Below are 16,861 nucleotides of genomic sequence, written 5' to 3'. Positions count from 1 at the left end.
ATTCAGGTCTTAAAAAGAAGTTTCTCATCTAGGCTGCTTCAGTTGCTTTTGTTGCATTGAAAAGTAATTCCCTGAGGAAAATAATAATTACTAAAATCTTAAAGAAAAGAAAGGTGTATGTTACTCTTTCAATACACATCAATATGAATTATAGATTTAACTCAGAATCCTGAATGTATATGTAAATGGCACAGTAAGTTTGGCTTTTAAGCATGCAGAAAATTGATTCTAGAGACAAGCAATTAAATTACTTAGGGGAAATTTCATTTTTTGAGGTTAATGCAATGTATAACCTCATGAGCCAGAATCACCTAAGAACCATTCACTGTTCATCAACGTATTCTCTAGTAATTATTGTGTATTCACTGAAAAATGTAGATGCTTTATTAGTTACACAAATGCTGGAATTGTCCATGTTGCACAGGGTACTTAATAAAGGAAATACATCACAGTTTTTATTTTTGGCTGTTAATTGTTACGGCTGTTTTTGACTAAGCAATATATTTTGAAGGGCCAGATCCTTTAGGTAAAATAATGATTCCTCTGATTAAGAAAGCGTGGAGGATCTTCACTGCTCCCTGATTCAGGAGTCACTGAAGGAATGTTTGAAAAGCTGGCTTTATCCTTGACTTATCTTGTAAAAAGAGTGGGAAGAAAAGGTTTTAAAATGGACATAACCAGGAAATGCCTTCTGTTGGCTAGCATAAACCCACAGGTATCAAGACTGCAGTATGGCTGTACAGAGCCCCCCTTTTTTGCTGCAGATCAAGCAATTAGCATTAGTTGTAAGCCTGAGATGTATCAAATCTCATTAACTCACATGCAGATGATTGCCTGATGGTATCCACTGCAGGATATTGCTGCATGTTAATTGTTATCTATGCAGGCTAATGTAATTGAAAACAAGAACAGCAACCCCCAGTATACCTTGTGCTTGACAGAGCTGAAGCACGTCTTCCAGTTGAGACTTAAAAAGGTTCTGGGAAATTATGGAATGAAAGACTAGTTTCATAAGTGACTGTTAGTCATAAAGAGAACCTTAATGGAAATCTTGCATGCAGAAGTCCCTGAGGAGGTGAATTTGTAGGTGATCTTGCATAACCTTTTTTCCTTTAGTAGATTTGTTGTCAGTGTCTTTGTTTGGTGTAAAAGAGCCAAGAGTTTTAAAAACCTTTTTTTTCACAACATCTGTGTATGTACTTAAGGCTCAACTGAAAGTACTAGGAAAGCTTATTGATGCTGTAGATCAGGAAGGTGAGTCATGGCCTTGTAGTAGCTGAACTGCTATCCAGAGCTGCTTAGCCATCAGATTTTTTAACAGTGAGAGTAACATCATGAAGAAAGTGCCTGTCTTTTCAGCCTATGCCCATATTGAGAAATAAAGAAAAGGTGCCGCCTCGTGGTGGAGGTGGTACAAACCTACAGGGGGATTTCAGTAGACTTCAAACTTGTTAGACTGTGCTCAAGCCCACGCAGCCCCCAACTGTTGATGAAAGCTTGTGAATGAGGAACATAAAATGGGAGCAGATGAAGTGTTGTAGCTGTGCAAAGGATCCCAGTGGAATAGTTCACATCTCTTCTTAGCCTGGGATGGAGCCCTAGGTCTGCTGCAGCCAATCCCTGGCGATGGAAACCTTGGCCCTGAAATGCCAAGGTTTTGTGCTAATGAGATGTGCTTGCCACCAGTGCAGCCCAGATCCCTGTGCATTCGATTCCTCTGGATTTCCTCACATTCAGGTGGGGCGCAGGCTGGAAGCCTGCCTGAGAAGCATCCACCAGGGAGATGCCTGCTCCATACAGCATCCCTGGATCAGGTCCTGGGTGGGTAAATGGCAGTGCTGAAGAGAAACTGCGCTGTGCCCTCAGGGCTGAGTTCATACATCTCCTGTACAAGTAGAAAGTGACACCAGTAATGATGGTGTGCCATTATTCTTTGAGCTGAGTCCCACTGTTGTGGAGGGGATGGCCATGAGCTGTGGTGTCCTCAACCCCTTGCTTTCCTTTTGTTTAAATTCTTTATGAGTACTGACTGTCCTTTCTTCTGTACCTCATGGAGATATAATCCAATGGCAGCTGCGAGGCACTTTGTGTAGCGAACATGAAATGGGAGGGAAATGGAAAAAATCCAAGTGGGAGAATTATTCATGGGAAATTGAGCACAGCTTCATTTCTCTGCATAAAAAAATTAAGTAATGCCTGAAGAATTACACACTTGCCAATAGGATTTATTTCTTCCGAGCCCTTCACCTTTCTCGGGGTCTAAGTCATCTAAGTCCTCCAGCAGAGAAACATTTTTGCAATAGATTTTATTATTGATGTTATTATTATTAATATTACCCTCATTTTATATCTCGATGTGGGTATGGCTGTTTCTTCTCCACGCAAAATCACTTAGTATCTCTAAGTGCTGTAGTATCTTCTCTCCCTTTGAAGAACTTTGTTGACTTTGCATGCTCTCCTCCTGTTTGTCTTCCCTACCTGCAGCTCTGTGCTATTCTGCAATCTTATTTCTGGGTGGTAGGGCAGACTTGTGGAAACTCGCTTTATGTAGGCAAAATGTTTTTCCCTTTGAATCACCAGCATTTTGCACATTCCACCTTCTTCTGATCTCAGGGCTGAGAAGTTTCAGTTTGTTTCCAAACTGAGACCCCTTGTTGGCAATGTGTTGTAATGCATGGAATTTATTTTACTGGCCTGACCTCATTCTTGACCTTTTTTCCCCTCTTGTCTTCTGCAAATGCAAATGATGCATGAATTGAAATCCCCTTATGCCTGACCAGGGGAGATAATTCTAAAAACAAGGAAGGAATTGGAACAGCAGAGCATATCTAGAACGTCTGATACAATGCCTTTTTTATTTTTCAGTCAGTTTGCTCCCAGGAAAACCTTTTTGTGGAAAACAGGTAAAAAAAATACAGCTTTTTTTTTTTTTTTAAATTTCTCTAGCTGTTTCTCTCTTACTATTTGGTGTATCCATAGCTGTTAATGCCAAAAGCACTGAACAGATTCATAATCCATAACAACTGTGGTGTTTTTCTGCTTTGGGGAGGGAGGGACGGCTGGGGAGGAAGGGGTTGCCTTGCAATGCTGTGTTTGAACAAATAAGTGAGGTATTAGTGCTGCTTTCCCCATACTCTGCATTTCACTTTCAAAAGGTGGTTGCAGGGTGGTGGCGTAGGAGAAAGCCCATCTAATGTTTCATTTCAAGTGACTAATCTGTCTCTGGAGTGCCCTCAGAATTTAACTTACTGATCTTTCAGAAGCACTCGAGCAGCAGCTGGATGATGGTATTTACGAAACAAGGTGTTTGTGTTTCTGGTGCTTAACCCAGTTTTCACGGCAGCACTGAGCCGCTTGTTGCTGCTGAGGGCTCAGGAGTCCCCCAGGTCCTGCCTGCTGTGGTCCTGCATTGTAATAATGCAATGATGGTACCTGAGCCAACTGTTACTGCATTACTGTGTGATGGTTCTTCAGGTTCCTTATAATAAATCCACTTCAAGCAAAGGGAAGAAGAAACTGTGTGTTAATTCTGACGGTATATGATATACAAAGCTCTGTAGCAGCCATAAATAAGCATGGAAGATCTTAGGAACTGTGTGCCATTATGGCAGATAAGGATTTCAATCAAAATGCTGGGCATTTCACCGGTGAGTGCTGGAGCTGCGCACGTTCTATAACTGTTCATTGTTGGCTTCGAGAAGATCATCTTTCACAGTATTTCTATCTCTGTACATCCTTACTTTTGTCATTTATGAGTAAGGCTGTTCCCATGGTAAATGACTCCTCAGTAGCGGTACAAAACAGCCTTTCTGGTGGATGGTCCTGAAGGGAGAAGGAGGTATATCCCTCAGGATGTCCCACTGCCACCTAACCACCTTGTGTTCTGAGAGCCCAGTACATTACCTCAGCTGCTGCTTCTGTATCACAAGATACATTTTGTCAGAATAAATAAAAATTCTAACAGAGGAACCCTGAAAAGCCAAAAGAAGATACTCCCATAAACCTGCTTTTTTATCCCTGGGAATGGGAGAATAAGTGTGAGGATGCACACTCAGGTGAAGATCAGAGCACTGCTTTTTCTTGCTGCATGCCATACAGCCATCGGCCAGGTGAAACACTTAAACTCATACTGAGCTCTGTGCACGTGAGCAATCTTGTGGATTTGCTGTGTTGGAAGTTTCACACATGTTTAAGTGCTTTGCCTTTTTTCGTCTACCTGAAAAGCTGAACCTGAGCGTTTATCTGTGCTGCAGAGATTTCCAAGGGACATAGCAAGTACTTAAAATTACGCTTGCACTATTTTGCTGGCTTGCATTTTTATGTTCTATTAGGTGACATTCTAATGAATTTTCTTTTAGATGTAGAAGTATGGTTCCTTGGCTTCTGAGAATTACCTTGCTTGGTAACAGGAAATATTAAATGGCCTTCAGCCTCCCTGGCTGACATTGCTTATGTTTCGTTGATTGCCAAGTTGTAGGAATGGGAGTTGGGGGCCAATTTTAGCCTTGCTTCTTTAACTGTTAAGCGGGCAAGATGGAAGATATTGCTAGAAACTAAATGTAATTTTAAAGATAGATTTGTATTACTGTGTGTGTTACCGTAATCTTTCTTTTCATTTTTTCAGTAGGCTCTTGGAAGACAGTAGCATATGCAATGATACCCATAAGAAAAGACAGCTGTTTAGGTTTGTATGGCTTACTTTATTTAATATTTGTTTCCCAGTAACTCTCAGTTGTGATTCTGCCTGTGTCCTTGCCATTGACACCTTGCCTGGGTATGGGTATGTCATTTTTCTGTCCAGAAGGGAGCACTGAAGTTCTTATCTTGCTTATCCCATGCTCTCTGAATGAGGAGATCAGGGCAGGACATTTTCCTTTGGCTTTACTGATCATCAGCTCCGGAACCACATCTAGATTTTCAGCTGTTTGGGCTCCCAGAATTTGGGGATTATTGTAACTGCTGGGAGTCCATTTAGCTGTAGTTCAGGCGTTTTTCACAGACTAGTGCCCAGCCTGACATTTTTTCCATTCTTTGTTTTATTTAAAGCTGAAATAAAAATGTAATGAGGTGAAACCTGTTTCTTTATCTTAAAGCATCAGTGCTTGGGAAAAGTTTTCTCCATTGCCTTTCTGTTCCAAAACCTTTTTCCATCTGCCCAGAGACTATTCAGTCATAATCTGTATCCCAAGGAACATCCCATGACACAAAGAATCAATCCATATTTTCATGGACAGCACCTGGGCAGTGGAAGACCCAACCTGATCCAACTGAGGAACTTAGACAGACTCTCATCCCATGCCAGGAGCACCAACAGATTTAAATCAATCAAAGTTTGGCATGCCAAGCTGCTTATAAAGCCAATCAGCTGCCACAGACTTTAAGCAGAGCAGGCAGAAGTAATGAATTCTTTCAGAAGCATTATCCTTCATCTAGTAGAGCATGGGTATGGCCAGATTTGCTGTTTGCATTTGTAGCAGTGATAGTTTGTCACTGCAAGCTCGTATCACCTATGTTAACATGATTTTTACTATGAGGTGAGAGGACACGGGATTATTTGATGTGTATATCTGTTTGCCAATTGTGCATGTCTGCACAGCAGCCACAGGAGATGACAAGTCCACGGGTGGAGGAGAAGAGCTGGAGCTGGCAGAAAAACTTCTCCATGCTTTGGGCTAGCCCTGGTGAACTGATGGTCTTGGATTGGGCATACAGGAGTGAGGAAGCATCAGAAATATCCACGCAGAGGCTCTTAATAAATGATACCTATTCAGGTTTGGGGAGCAAGTAGGAATTTTGTGTAACATGCAACTACAGAGAACGGGGATGCATAAGCATTCATTTTCTCTCCCTTTCTTTCACTAGAATATAAAAATAAGAGAATTACTGATGTTTAAGCACAGGAATGCAAAAGCATCTGTAAATAATGAACTTTTTTTCCTTTCCAATTAAATCTTAAAGACAATTTATTTTTTTTTTAATTTTTAAATCTTTTTTTTTTTTCCCTTTTTTTTTTTTTTTTTTTTTTTTAATGTTGTTGCTTCTGTGCTGTTTCTCTTCGTGTTTTCCCTCTGTCTGGGTCTAGCAAAGGTCAACAGGTAAATGCTGCCGATCACATGGGTGTGCGGCTCTGATTGCAGGCAAGGAATGCACCAGCCTGATCCCGTCCTGGCACCCTGCTCCTTCTCGTCCTGAGTGGCACAGCTTGGCACGTTCTCCAGTGAGAGAGCAGGAGCCACGCTCACAGGGAGAAAGGGAGTGGAAAGGCAATAGATCCACTCTCATCCTTTTGATTTGTAGAAAGTGCTTTGATGGAGACGACTGCAGAATAAGACAGAGTTTTGGGAAATGTCTTCTGAAAGCCTTCCAAAAGTCAGTGTTGCAAGCCTCACTTGGGTCATAGCGCATGAAGCCATAGTAGGGCATGCTGGTTCTGTCATTTTAGCAATGCAGTGTAATTCATCAAAAGGCAAATTTTCCACTGTTTTTTGCTGTCTGCTCCCAGTTTGTTGTGTTGTCACTCATGGTACTCAGGATGCTCCGCAGCTATTCAAGGACAGGCAGTCTCTACCCAGAGCTTTTTGCAACTTAAAGCTGGGACACAGGCAGAGGGGGAACATGATGATGTTATTAGTGTATATAGAGGGGAGAAAACCAAACTTGATGGGGTCTCTAAATGGAGCATCAGTGTTGAAAAGTTTGAGCTCATGGTGGGAAGGTGGGCAAATGGTTCAAAGGAGGGCAACAAAGCTGGTGAGGGATCTGGAACACAGGCCATATGAGGACGGGCTGAAGGAGCTGGGAATGTTCAGCCTGGAGAAGAGGAGGCTCAGGGGGGACCTCATTGCTCTCTATAACTTCCTGAAGGGAGGTTGTAGTGAGCTGGGGGTCAGCCTCTTCTCTCGTGTCATTAGTGATAGGACCAGAGGGAATGGCTTCAAGCTACGGCACGGGAGATTCAGGCTGGACATGAGGAAGTATTACTTTTCAGAAAGGGTGGTCAGGCACTGGAATGGATGCCCAGGGAGGTGGTGGAGTCACCGAGCCTGGGGGTGTTCAAGGAAAGACTGGATGTTGTGTTGAGGGACATGGTTTAGTGGGAGCTATTGGGAATAGGTGAACGGTTGGACTGGATGATCTTTTAGGTCTTTTCCAACCTTGGTGATTCTATGATTCTATGAAGACACCTTCATGGAAGAGGGTTGAGTGACTTTCAGAGCAGATGAGTAGCGATGAGGTAGAACAGAAATAAAGAGGGTAGTTGTGAAGACAAAGGTAGAGGGCAAGTGGTGTTAGCGAGGAAAGCCTTACAGTTGATGGACGGCAAAGGGAGAGATATCGAGGTATTGCTTGAGGTGGTAGGTGGGTGAACAGGCAGTGGATATGCTACGTCACCCAGTGTGATATTGCTTCATCAGTCCTGTCTAGTGAAAAGCTCCTGGGATGTATGGGAAAGGGGAGCACTGGTAAGTGCTGTGCATGTAGAGAAGAGTTGCAGCAATGTTAATTTGCTCAAGGTGGATGAGTATTGGGGTCAAATTCCCCCTTCTAGGCATGCTTCTGTAAATGCAGAGTACTTCCTTTTTCTTTAGTTGGCTCACTGCAGGGTACCCAAAGATAGGCTCTGCCCTGACAGTCTTTTTGTTTGTGTATGAATCTTTGTTTTCTGATGTCCGCAGGGGGAACAGAGATAGCACAGGGAAGGCATCTGGCAGTCGGCAGAGCAGCACGGAGAATGAATTGAAATGGACAGACCACCAGAGGCCATGGAGCAGCACAGACTCGGACAGTTCAAATCGAAATTTGAAGCCAGCCATAACAAAGACAGCAAGTTTTGGTGGCATAACCGTCCTGACAAGAGGAGATAGCTCATCAAGTAACAGAAGTACCGGCAAACTGTCTAAAACAGGTAGCTAGTACTGTATTGGGTTCGCAGTACTCTTTGCTGCACAGTGATAAACGTACATGGCAGGTGTGTTTGCCCATCTGTGTATGCTAGTGGCTGGCTACTGGGTGTTCAGTTGATAGGAATCGACAGTTCCTGGTCCTTGAGATCTGCAAACCTTAGATGTGAAGTAGGCTTTCTTGGAATAGAGTATTGCAATTTCCTATTTGGACACTCCCTCTAATCGTAGCCTCAAAAGGTAGTAGCTTTTGTAACAAAATAAATGAATGGCACAGATTGCACCTTTTTATTTTGCACCACAGATTGCACCTTTTTATTTATATATCTTACTCTTTGAATCCTGAAGAATTGTGTCATACAGCTGATGAGAATTCTAAGAACATTTTGTCGTCACTGCTAAAATACAGACCGCCTGCACGCTGGAGTCCTGCCTCTCCATCTGTTGGCAGATGAGCCAGTGTGCTGTGGTAGAAGCCATCAGAAGCTCTGGATTCACAGAGGTCCTGCAGCCTCTCCATTTTCTTGTTTGATTCCAATTAAATGAAATCATCATTTAAGGGTACTATGAACCTGGTGGGAATTCTGCATTTATTTGCATTAACTTCATGGATTCATTAACATGTGAGTGAGTCACAGGGCATGGACCTAAGTAATTTCAAGCCACGCCATTAAGCTACTCTATTGTATTTTTGTGTAAAAGTGCATAATAAATAATTAGCCCATCAGATGATCCCATTGGTTTGGTTCACTTGGTAAATATAGTACAGGACAAGTGGTAATCAATACTTAGCACTTAGTGGTTTTTCAGCTTGAGAGTGCTTTATGGGTGATACTTAATTTTAATTCTGCTTATCAGACCCTTGTTAGCCAGTTTTCATTCCTGTTCCCAAAATGGCATGGTAGCCTTTGCTCTGCTTCAGGATGCTCAGGAATGGTGTTTTCGGAGTGAACTGAGGAAACCTTTGACTTTGTAACTGTGTTCTAAACGTCACCAATTTGAACACAGCCACAGTTTTTTTCAGAGAAGGAAGGGTACCCAGTGGTCAGAAGGGTGCTCTCTCCAACCCTGCTGCTCCTGAAGAAGCTGAGAGCATTCACAATATCCCGCATCTTTCTTTTTTTGCTTTTCTTTTACCTTTCTTTTTACCTTTCCTTTTACCTTGAACAAACACTGGCTTTGAATCTTAAGATTCTCCTGTAGTTCTACTCTGCTTCTCCATATGTGCAATCTTACGGATTTAAGACCTTATTTTGTCTTTGATAAATATTAGTACAGTATAGTTGGGTTTTTGTTGTTGTTGTTGTTGTTTTTTTCAATTCCTTATTGTTCCTGAATACAAGCATGTTCTATGTTCCATAGAATCATAGAGTGGCCTGGGTTGAAAAGGACCACAATGATTGTCTGGTTTCAAACCCCTGCTATGTGCAGGGTCACCAACCACCAGACCAGGCTGCCCAGAGCCACATCCAACCTGGCCTTGAATGCCTCCAGGGATGTGGGGCATCCACCCCTGGATGCATTCAAGGCCAGGCTGGATGTGTCTCTGGGTAGAGCAGCCAGTGCATGTAGCACAACCAGTGTGTACTCTGCAACATGGTATGCAGAGGTGCAGAGCCTTCACGACAGTGTCAGGGAAATCCGGTTTGGCGGGTTGAGACATCTAATTGCAAAACATTAATGCTTTTAAGTAGCCATTTTGGTGTTAAAGTCAAGCATAGTAAAGGGTGCACTTAGGAAGATATATTAAAATAGAAATCTCCAAAGCATATGAATAATGGTAAGTGCATCTATACTCCTTAGGCACCAAACCCCAAATTGCTTTCAAATGAGAGCTCTTACAATACATTTTTAAAACATCATTGATATTAAAATTCCATGTTCTTTGTAGAGCAATTACATGTTGTAAGTGCTCTGACTTTTTTTTTTAACGCAGAGGTTTTCATTGTGGAAGCTAGTTGATGCATAGAAAGAGTGAAAATAAGTTAAATAAAAGGAAGAGTGGAGAGAGAAAAGAGCAAGGCTGGATGTCAAAACGAAGTCACACCTTCAAAGCTGGGACACAAAGTGAATTTGTCAGTCAGCCTGAGGAAAGCCAGAGGAAATAATATCTGAGTCCCTATTTCTGTCCTCTCTGAAATGTCAATGACTGGTGTTAAAACAGAGCAGAATAACTGTTAAAAAACGATAGGGAAATATGTCTTGATGAAGTGTTCGTTCTTCATATATATAATATAGCCCTCAGAGCTTTTTTTGTCTTAAACACAGTAAATACTGAATCAGTCTAAAGGCAGCAGTAGGTCAAAATGTTTTCCACTGATTAAACAATGAAAAATTTTTTCCACTATTTTAAATGTGAAAATTATGCTACACATCTGATGGTCATCCTGAAGACCTGTCAAATACTTTTCTTGGGCATTCAGATAATAAGACTTCAAGGATTTTCACCGATGGCCCACAGATGCCTTTTGGAATATATATTGCAATGCAGTATTAGCACTGTAGTCTTTCTGGATAATTCTAAATATTTTCACCAAAATTAAATGTTCTGCCCTTAGCCTTCACTTCTGATAAATCAGTAATCGATGTTGCATAGTGGGCTTAGAGAAACTGAAGCACTGAAACAAGTTTGCCTCCCCTTAGGCAATGACAGATCAGAGAACATGCTGTTCTCTGCAGTGGAGTCTAGCAGTATCTATTAGTCTTACACTCTAATTGCATTCAGCTGCATGGCAATAAGAGTTTAGCAGAGGAATTATGATACTTAATTCTTGCAGATTTCACAAAAGGAACTGTTTGAAACCCATTATGTGGTTATCATACTGTTTGAGTATTACTTTCATGCACCTGTTGATTACTTAGAAGGCACTGTTCCCCTTAAAAAATACAGAACCTAAATACAGTACTTGAAATAAAGTTTTCTAATTCATTATGTTGCAGCTTAGTAGACACAGGGATGTATTATTTAGGTTGTAATCGAGTGCCAAAATTAGGACTTACTACTGTAACAAACTGCAGTCAGATTACATTAGGACAGCTGAGGGACAGCCTACAAAATCTTAGTTTAGATTTCCATTGGCAGAGCTGTCTTTTCAGGGTTGACTAAATGTGTGTAGTTGTGAGTGTCCCTATGGCTGTCAAAGATGGATCTGTGCAATCTGTAACCACCCACATCAAGAAAAAGTCTAGCTCATAAACATCACCTTATTTTCGCTGTCACATTACAGTAGTTTTTAATGTACTTCATCAGGAGGGAAGACAAGATGTGTTCCAAAGAAATGTCCTCTGTGCCTGTGTATGTGGCTTTATATTTATTTTAGTAACTGTTGAAAGGCTTATAAGGTCTCAGTGCTGCATCTTTAGCTTCTCTTAATGCATTTTCCATAGTGTGGAATGCACATCTGTTGGAGTGTGTTTCTTTCTCTCCCATTTATGAAAAGATGGCTGTGGGGATATCAGCTGTGTTGATACAGATCTGTAGGAATCATTAACTTCCTTGGAGTGGCTGCAAGTAATCGGAGATACGATCTAATCTCTCCTGTTAGGTGTTCACTGCTACTCCTGTCACACAAAGACTATTATACTGCAGGCACTTCAATACGTTAACATTTTATATATATATATATAAGATATTCTGTGAATTATAATATTGGGTCTGGATTTTGGAACTGGATTTCTGCTTCTTTATTATTTCCTTTGATCAAACATCAGCTTGATGGGTTTTGCAAGTCCAAGAGTAATAGCAGGAATGCTGACGTGTGGGTAATAAATTTTAAGCCAACTGCTTCCAGTCGTAAACTTCCCACCAGCTGACTGTGCTGAATGATCAATCTTATTTTTAGAAGTGAGGCTTGTAGAAAAGTATTGTGTTCACATGAGCGCATGCCATTCTCATGAAAGACAACAAGGATTATAACATGCAAATACTACAAGTGACTTAGGAAAGCAGCAGACAAATAGGGAACCTGCATTAGCAGAGGGTTGGACTTGGTGATTGCCAGAGGTCCCTTCCAGCCCCTGTGATCCTGTGATATTGTGGTTCCCAAATGTAGCATGGTCCTGCTTATACAGAAGGCCTGCTGGAGCAAGCAGTGGGTAGCACTTGAGCCCATTTGATAACAAAGGGAAAATTTACCATAGACTCACAAGGTGAGTTGAGCAGAGAGGCTCAAATCCATTAGATATTGAATATTAACCCGAAGAAAATGGAGCAAAATGTGTTGCATTGCTCGCTAGTGCTCAGAATATTGGGAAACTAATGGTACCTCCACACACTCCCCCTGAAAAATTAAGCTATTAAGGTTTTGTGGTGATTTTTGTCTCATTCTCTTTCACTGCTCTTTGAACCGCTGTATTTCTCAGAACACTTTAACATATATTAACGGGAAATGATGAGAATGTGAAGGTTTCTATTATGTCAGCTGTGAAGCAGCAAGGAAATTATTGATAAATCTAGAAGTAGCCAGTATTACATACTGAAAAAAGACGTTGGGTTGCATAATGGGGGCAAAAATCTCATTTAGTCAGAGATCCTTTCAGAAGACTTTATGAAGGCATCTCTTAATGGGAGTCTGAATAAAGTCAGATTCTCTTTTATTTGGTCATTTGTTACAGTACTGAATTCATTCTGTGGTGATTTCTTATTCCAAATTTAGAAACCGTGAAAACGGCTAATCAGAGCTGCAAAGACAAGATTAATTGGTGTTAATTTCCAAGCATTAGTGTTGGGATTTATTTGGTTTAATATATCTAGACTTAAACTGATAAGAAGTTGTAATGAGGGGAAAATTTAAAATGGATTATCGTGGACAGGATAAATTGTGGCAAAAGTGGTTAGGCAATAATTTCTGGAATATTTTGGAAAATATTAAGAAAATAGCTAAAATGGTTTTGCACCTTGTTTGCATTCTTTCAAAATCACCAACTTGATCTACTGACACAGGAATGCAGGTCTGTGATCTTTTAAGGAACACAATTCTTAGCTCTCGTCTCAGCCAACACGTGGTGGTAGCTTCAGAGATCGTTCTCCTGCTTCTGCCTTCCATTTGATGAGTACATCTGAATTTGTTACAGTCTTTTGGCTTTTAACATTCAGATGTTGGTAAAGATCAGTCTGTGATTTGGACATGAAAACAGCTGAAAAGGAGGGAAAAATAACAAATGTCATAGCTGAAATCTTCTTTTATGCTAATGGTGCTTCTTCAGAATAGCACTAAACGGGGAGAGAAGACTTTGAACTTAGGTTTGATAGTATTTATAGGCTTAGAAATAATAACAGGCTGGGGGGCGGGCTATGGAATCTTGTCTGGAATCTCCAAGTAGCTTTCTAACCCATTGAATTCCATGGGTGGCAGAACAGAGGAGAAAGTAAAGTGAGAACTCAAATAAGCAGTATGAAATGCACATAGAATGGCCAGAGAAGAGCAGAAAAGGACCTGCAGAAGGAAAATAGAACTCCCATATCTGCATTTACATTTGACAGGAAGATGCCAAGAATCACTTGTAGTTTGGTGAGGATGATCTCCAAGAAAATCTCTGCAGTTGTAGAAATGTAGAGATATTAAATGATCAAATAAATAGAATTGTCCCTGCAGAGATAATCTGTATTTTCCAGCCTCAGTATGCACAGAGAAATATAAATAACAAGTACATTAAGACAACATTGGAGTGTATTTACAGAAATGTAAAAAAAAAAAAGTCCTCTGCAATCACTACAACTTTCTTGATTAAATGTTGGAGAAGCAGATTAAGGGTCCTGCCAATGGCAAGTAGTGCACAGCTCGTATAAGAGAACTATTTCTGTTGTAGCTGCCTAGCTACCATATGGAGATGGGGTTTGGAGAAGGAAAGTTTGCATCAGCTTTTACACAACAATCCATGGCGATCTGGAAAGACACTGTGTTTGTTAGATAACAGGTTGCTTGTGTGATGTCTTAGAAGGAAACCAATACACAAGTAGAGTCTCTGAAGTTTGAAAATTACGTATGGTTTTTAAAAGAATGAAGCTCCCCTCCTCCCAGTCACAGGTGTGTGTTAGTACATTTGGTTTAGCTGGTTGAATTTGAAACTTCTGAATTGTAGAAATTAATCTGAATACTGAGCTCGATGGGGAGGGAAAAAAAAACCCTACTCTTGCCAGCTGGGCATGCACTACTGCTAATGTTTGTCCCTGTAGATGAGACATGTCTGGTGGGAGCCTGGGTTTCTCATAACTGCGGTTCCATCTCTCTTTTAGGCTCAGAGTCTTCCAGCAGTGCTGGCTCCTCAGGATCCCTGTCACGAATACATCAGCCTCTCCAAAGTGCACCTCTTGTCCCCGGGTTGACTGCCAGCAATTCGGGCAGCGTGTCCTACCCTGAGAACGGGATGAGTGGCCAGGTGGCTCCCAGCAACACCAGCTATATCATTCTTCCACTTGAAGCTGCAGGGATACCTCCTGGCAGTATCCTGCTCAATCCACACACAGGTCAGTCCAGTGTGCTCCTGCCACGTGCATTTCAGTGTTATTCGTGTCACCTGGGAACTCAGCACAATTCTTGTTTGTAGAGAGGTTCTGTGGTGGGAAGTAATGCAAAACATAGTGCTCATGCAGTCTTGGGCAGGGTATTCATCTTGTGAAATCCTGGCACTCCTTGGCTGTGAATCCTCTGAGGGTCCATAAAGTTTAGTAGAAACGGATACTCTTCCATATCAAGCATGCTGAGGTATGGTGCAAGTACAGTGTGATGCTCAAAGTTCTAGAGGTTGTACTTAGTAATAGAAGAATTTCAAAAGGCATTTGAAATAGCACTGCTGAGTTAGTTTTCTTACCTGAGCTATTAGCAATTGTATGTAAACAGGGAGTTCTGTGAAAAAAGTTGTAATCTCAATTCTGTGTTGTTCTGGTGCTTAGAACTGCAGTTTTAACTAGGCATTTTCTGTCATCCAAGCGTTTTAGAAGCCACTCAGCTTGAACTTGAGTGCTTGCTGAAAGTCTAAGGCAATTTGTTCCTCCCTTGGTCCAGATGAAGTCAAGATAATGTTACGCTATTGCTCCCCACAGTATTATACTGACAGCATTAAAAAGGTTCAGGGAGGTTGAGACTGTGATGCTTCTTCAGTGATTTGCACTGTTTCAGTGACCGTGACTAGCTGTGCTGTCATCCTTAGCTGAGTTATGCTGGGATTAAAATAACAAAGCATACAGTGCACTGAATTTTTCCATTAAACAGGGGGCTCAGAGTTGAACTCCAGAAGGTTTTTTTCTAAGTCCTCAATGGAGCATTCAGAAGCTTTTCATTTAGGGATTATTACTTACAACCAGTACTTTATGTATATTACACCTCTGCCTTTGGGTGCAAATGTGTAGAGCTGATCTGTGAGTCCACTACTAATAATGTTGAGTTAGAATGGAATCAGGAAAAAATGAAAGTTGCTACATTTAAGAAAATCACTCCTGAAAAAACCATCAAACCAAGCTTTACTTGGGCATATAGAGATAGAAATATCTGGAGATAATCAGTACCTATCAGCGTATGTGTGATCAGGGAGAAGTTAAGTTCTAAGTGCTAAGTTCTTTCCAGACAGAGCTGACTCATTAACCTGTGCGTGCGCTTACTTTTCTAAAGCTTTTAATGTTTGTGTAGTTGTTCCTAAGTTATGATATGCTTTATATGAGAGCCTAATTTTGGCAGCATACGTGGAGTTTTTAGACATTTCTTAGCAAGCCAAATTATGGGAGAGAACTGAATGGAAGGTAGGTATTCTACAAAACCCGTGTTTATGAACTTATTTCCATTGTGCTGGAAGCTGAGAGTACTATCTGCAACATCAGAGTTTCTAGGAGAGTACAGATGAAGGTATTTTGTGTGATTTCATACAAAACCCATCAGGCCTAGGCAGAAGTCCATCTGTAATTCAAATGCTAGTGCTGAAACAAGTGGAAAGAATCACTGCTGCCTCCAGTCAAACCGACGGCTCAGAGGTTGTACCCGTTCCTGGCTATAGCAAGGATAAAGGTTGCAGCTCACCACACTTGCAAGCTATCAGAGGTGTTTAAGAGAAACATACCCTGCATCAGCTTTGGCAGTTCAGCAGTTTGCATCAGCAAGCTCATATTTTTCCTTGCTACCTAGGGAGTCTGTGTCTGCTACAGGCATAATGCCTGTCTGTGCTGCCTGTAGATCAGAGTGCCTGGTCTTTTCTTTGGTGTGCCTCGTTGTCTGCAGGGGCATAACCAAGTTCCATGTCTGTATGTTTAATATTCACAGTGTGAGTGGTTTTTATGTACATGTAATTCTAATTTTTTTTCAGTCTGCATGTCTTATTTCTGTAGCTTATCTGTAAATAAATATATGCATACTAAAGGAAATGCAAGGAGCAGATTCTTACAAGGACTGAAATTACTGATTCAAATGTATAGCTTCACACTGCTACCTGTGCTGGAAGCCAGTCTGTACTGTAGCGTCTGCTGTGTTTTTAACATGCAGCAAAATACATGCTACAAATTTTCCACTCTTTGGACTCAAAATCTTTGCATCTTATTACAGTAACGCTACAAAAGACGCTCCATAGGGAGGAGGCATAGAGATTGCTGGATGCTGTGCTCAACTATCAAAGTGATGGATGCTGTCAGAAACATAGATGAAGAGAAGACAGTTTAAAGAAAAGGAAAAAGGAGCTTTGTTTCCTGTAATGAATAGATTCTTTTTCTGTGTAACATCATTCTTTAGTTCTTTATTCTCCTTTTAGAAAGTGGTTACTTCCTGTCTTCTCTCTTTGGATCTTAACACCATGCCCTTTAAGATCTTTGCTTCCTTTCACACTACATAGTCACTGACAGCAAGCCTCTAATGGCATCCACAGATGCTGTCAGCACCTCCCTGCTTTCATTACACTGCTCAGCTCCTTCTCAGGTGTTGGCAACTCACGCTTCTACATATTCACAGTTTCTTTCAGCTTTTTCAGTTCAGCCGTCTCCT

At 41.2% G+C, this 16,861-nt stretch overlaps 1 protein-coding gene across 2 annotated transcripts in view; it reads left to right on the top strand.

Annotated features, from left to right (window-relative positions):
- Positions 1-16,861, top strand: part of ARPP21 (cAMP regulated phosphoprotein 21) — a gene marked incomplete at both ends in the record, with an annotated part of 97,073 nt that overhangs the window by 29,307 nt on the left and 50,905 nt on the right. For both annotated transcript variants that reach the window (XM_079538640.1, XM_079538639.1), the window contains 4 exons: positions 2,866-2,903; positions 4,625-4,684; positions 7,677-7,906; positions 14,137-14,367. In XM_079538640.1, the coding sequence (XP_079394766.1) occupies positions 2,866-2,903; positions 4,625-4,684; positions 7,677-7,906; positions 14,137-14,367 (559 nt within the window). The remainder of the gene's footprint in view (positions 1-2,865; positions 2,904-4,624; positions 4,685-7,676; positions 7,907-14,136; positions 14,368-16,861) is intronic.

This window comes from Tetrao urogallus (assembly GCF_951394365.1).
Source record: "Tetrao urogallus genome assembly, chromosome: 7".
NCBI lineage: Eukaryota > Metazoa > Chordata > Aves > Galliformes > Phasianidae > Tetrao > Tetrao urogallus.
The sequence above is the reverse complement of the archived record's forward strand: the minus strand, read 5'-3'. Positions and strand labels throughout refer to the sequence as shown.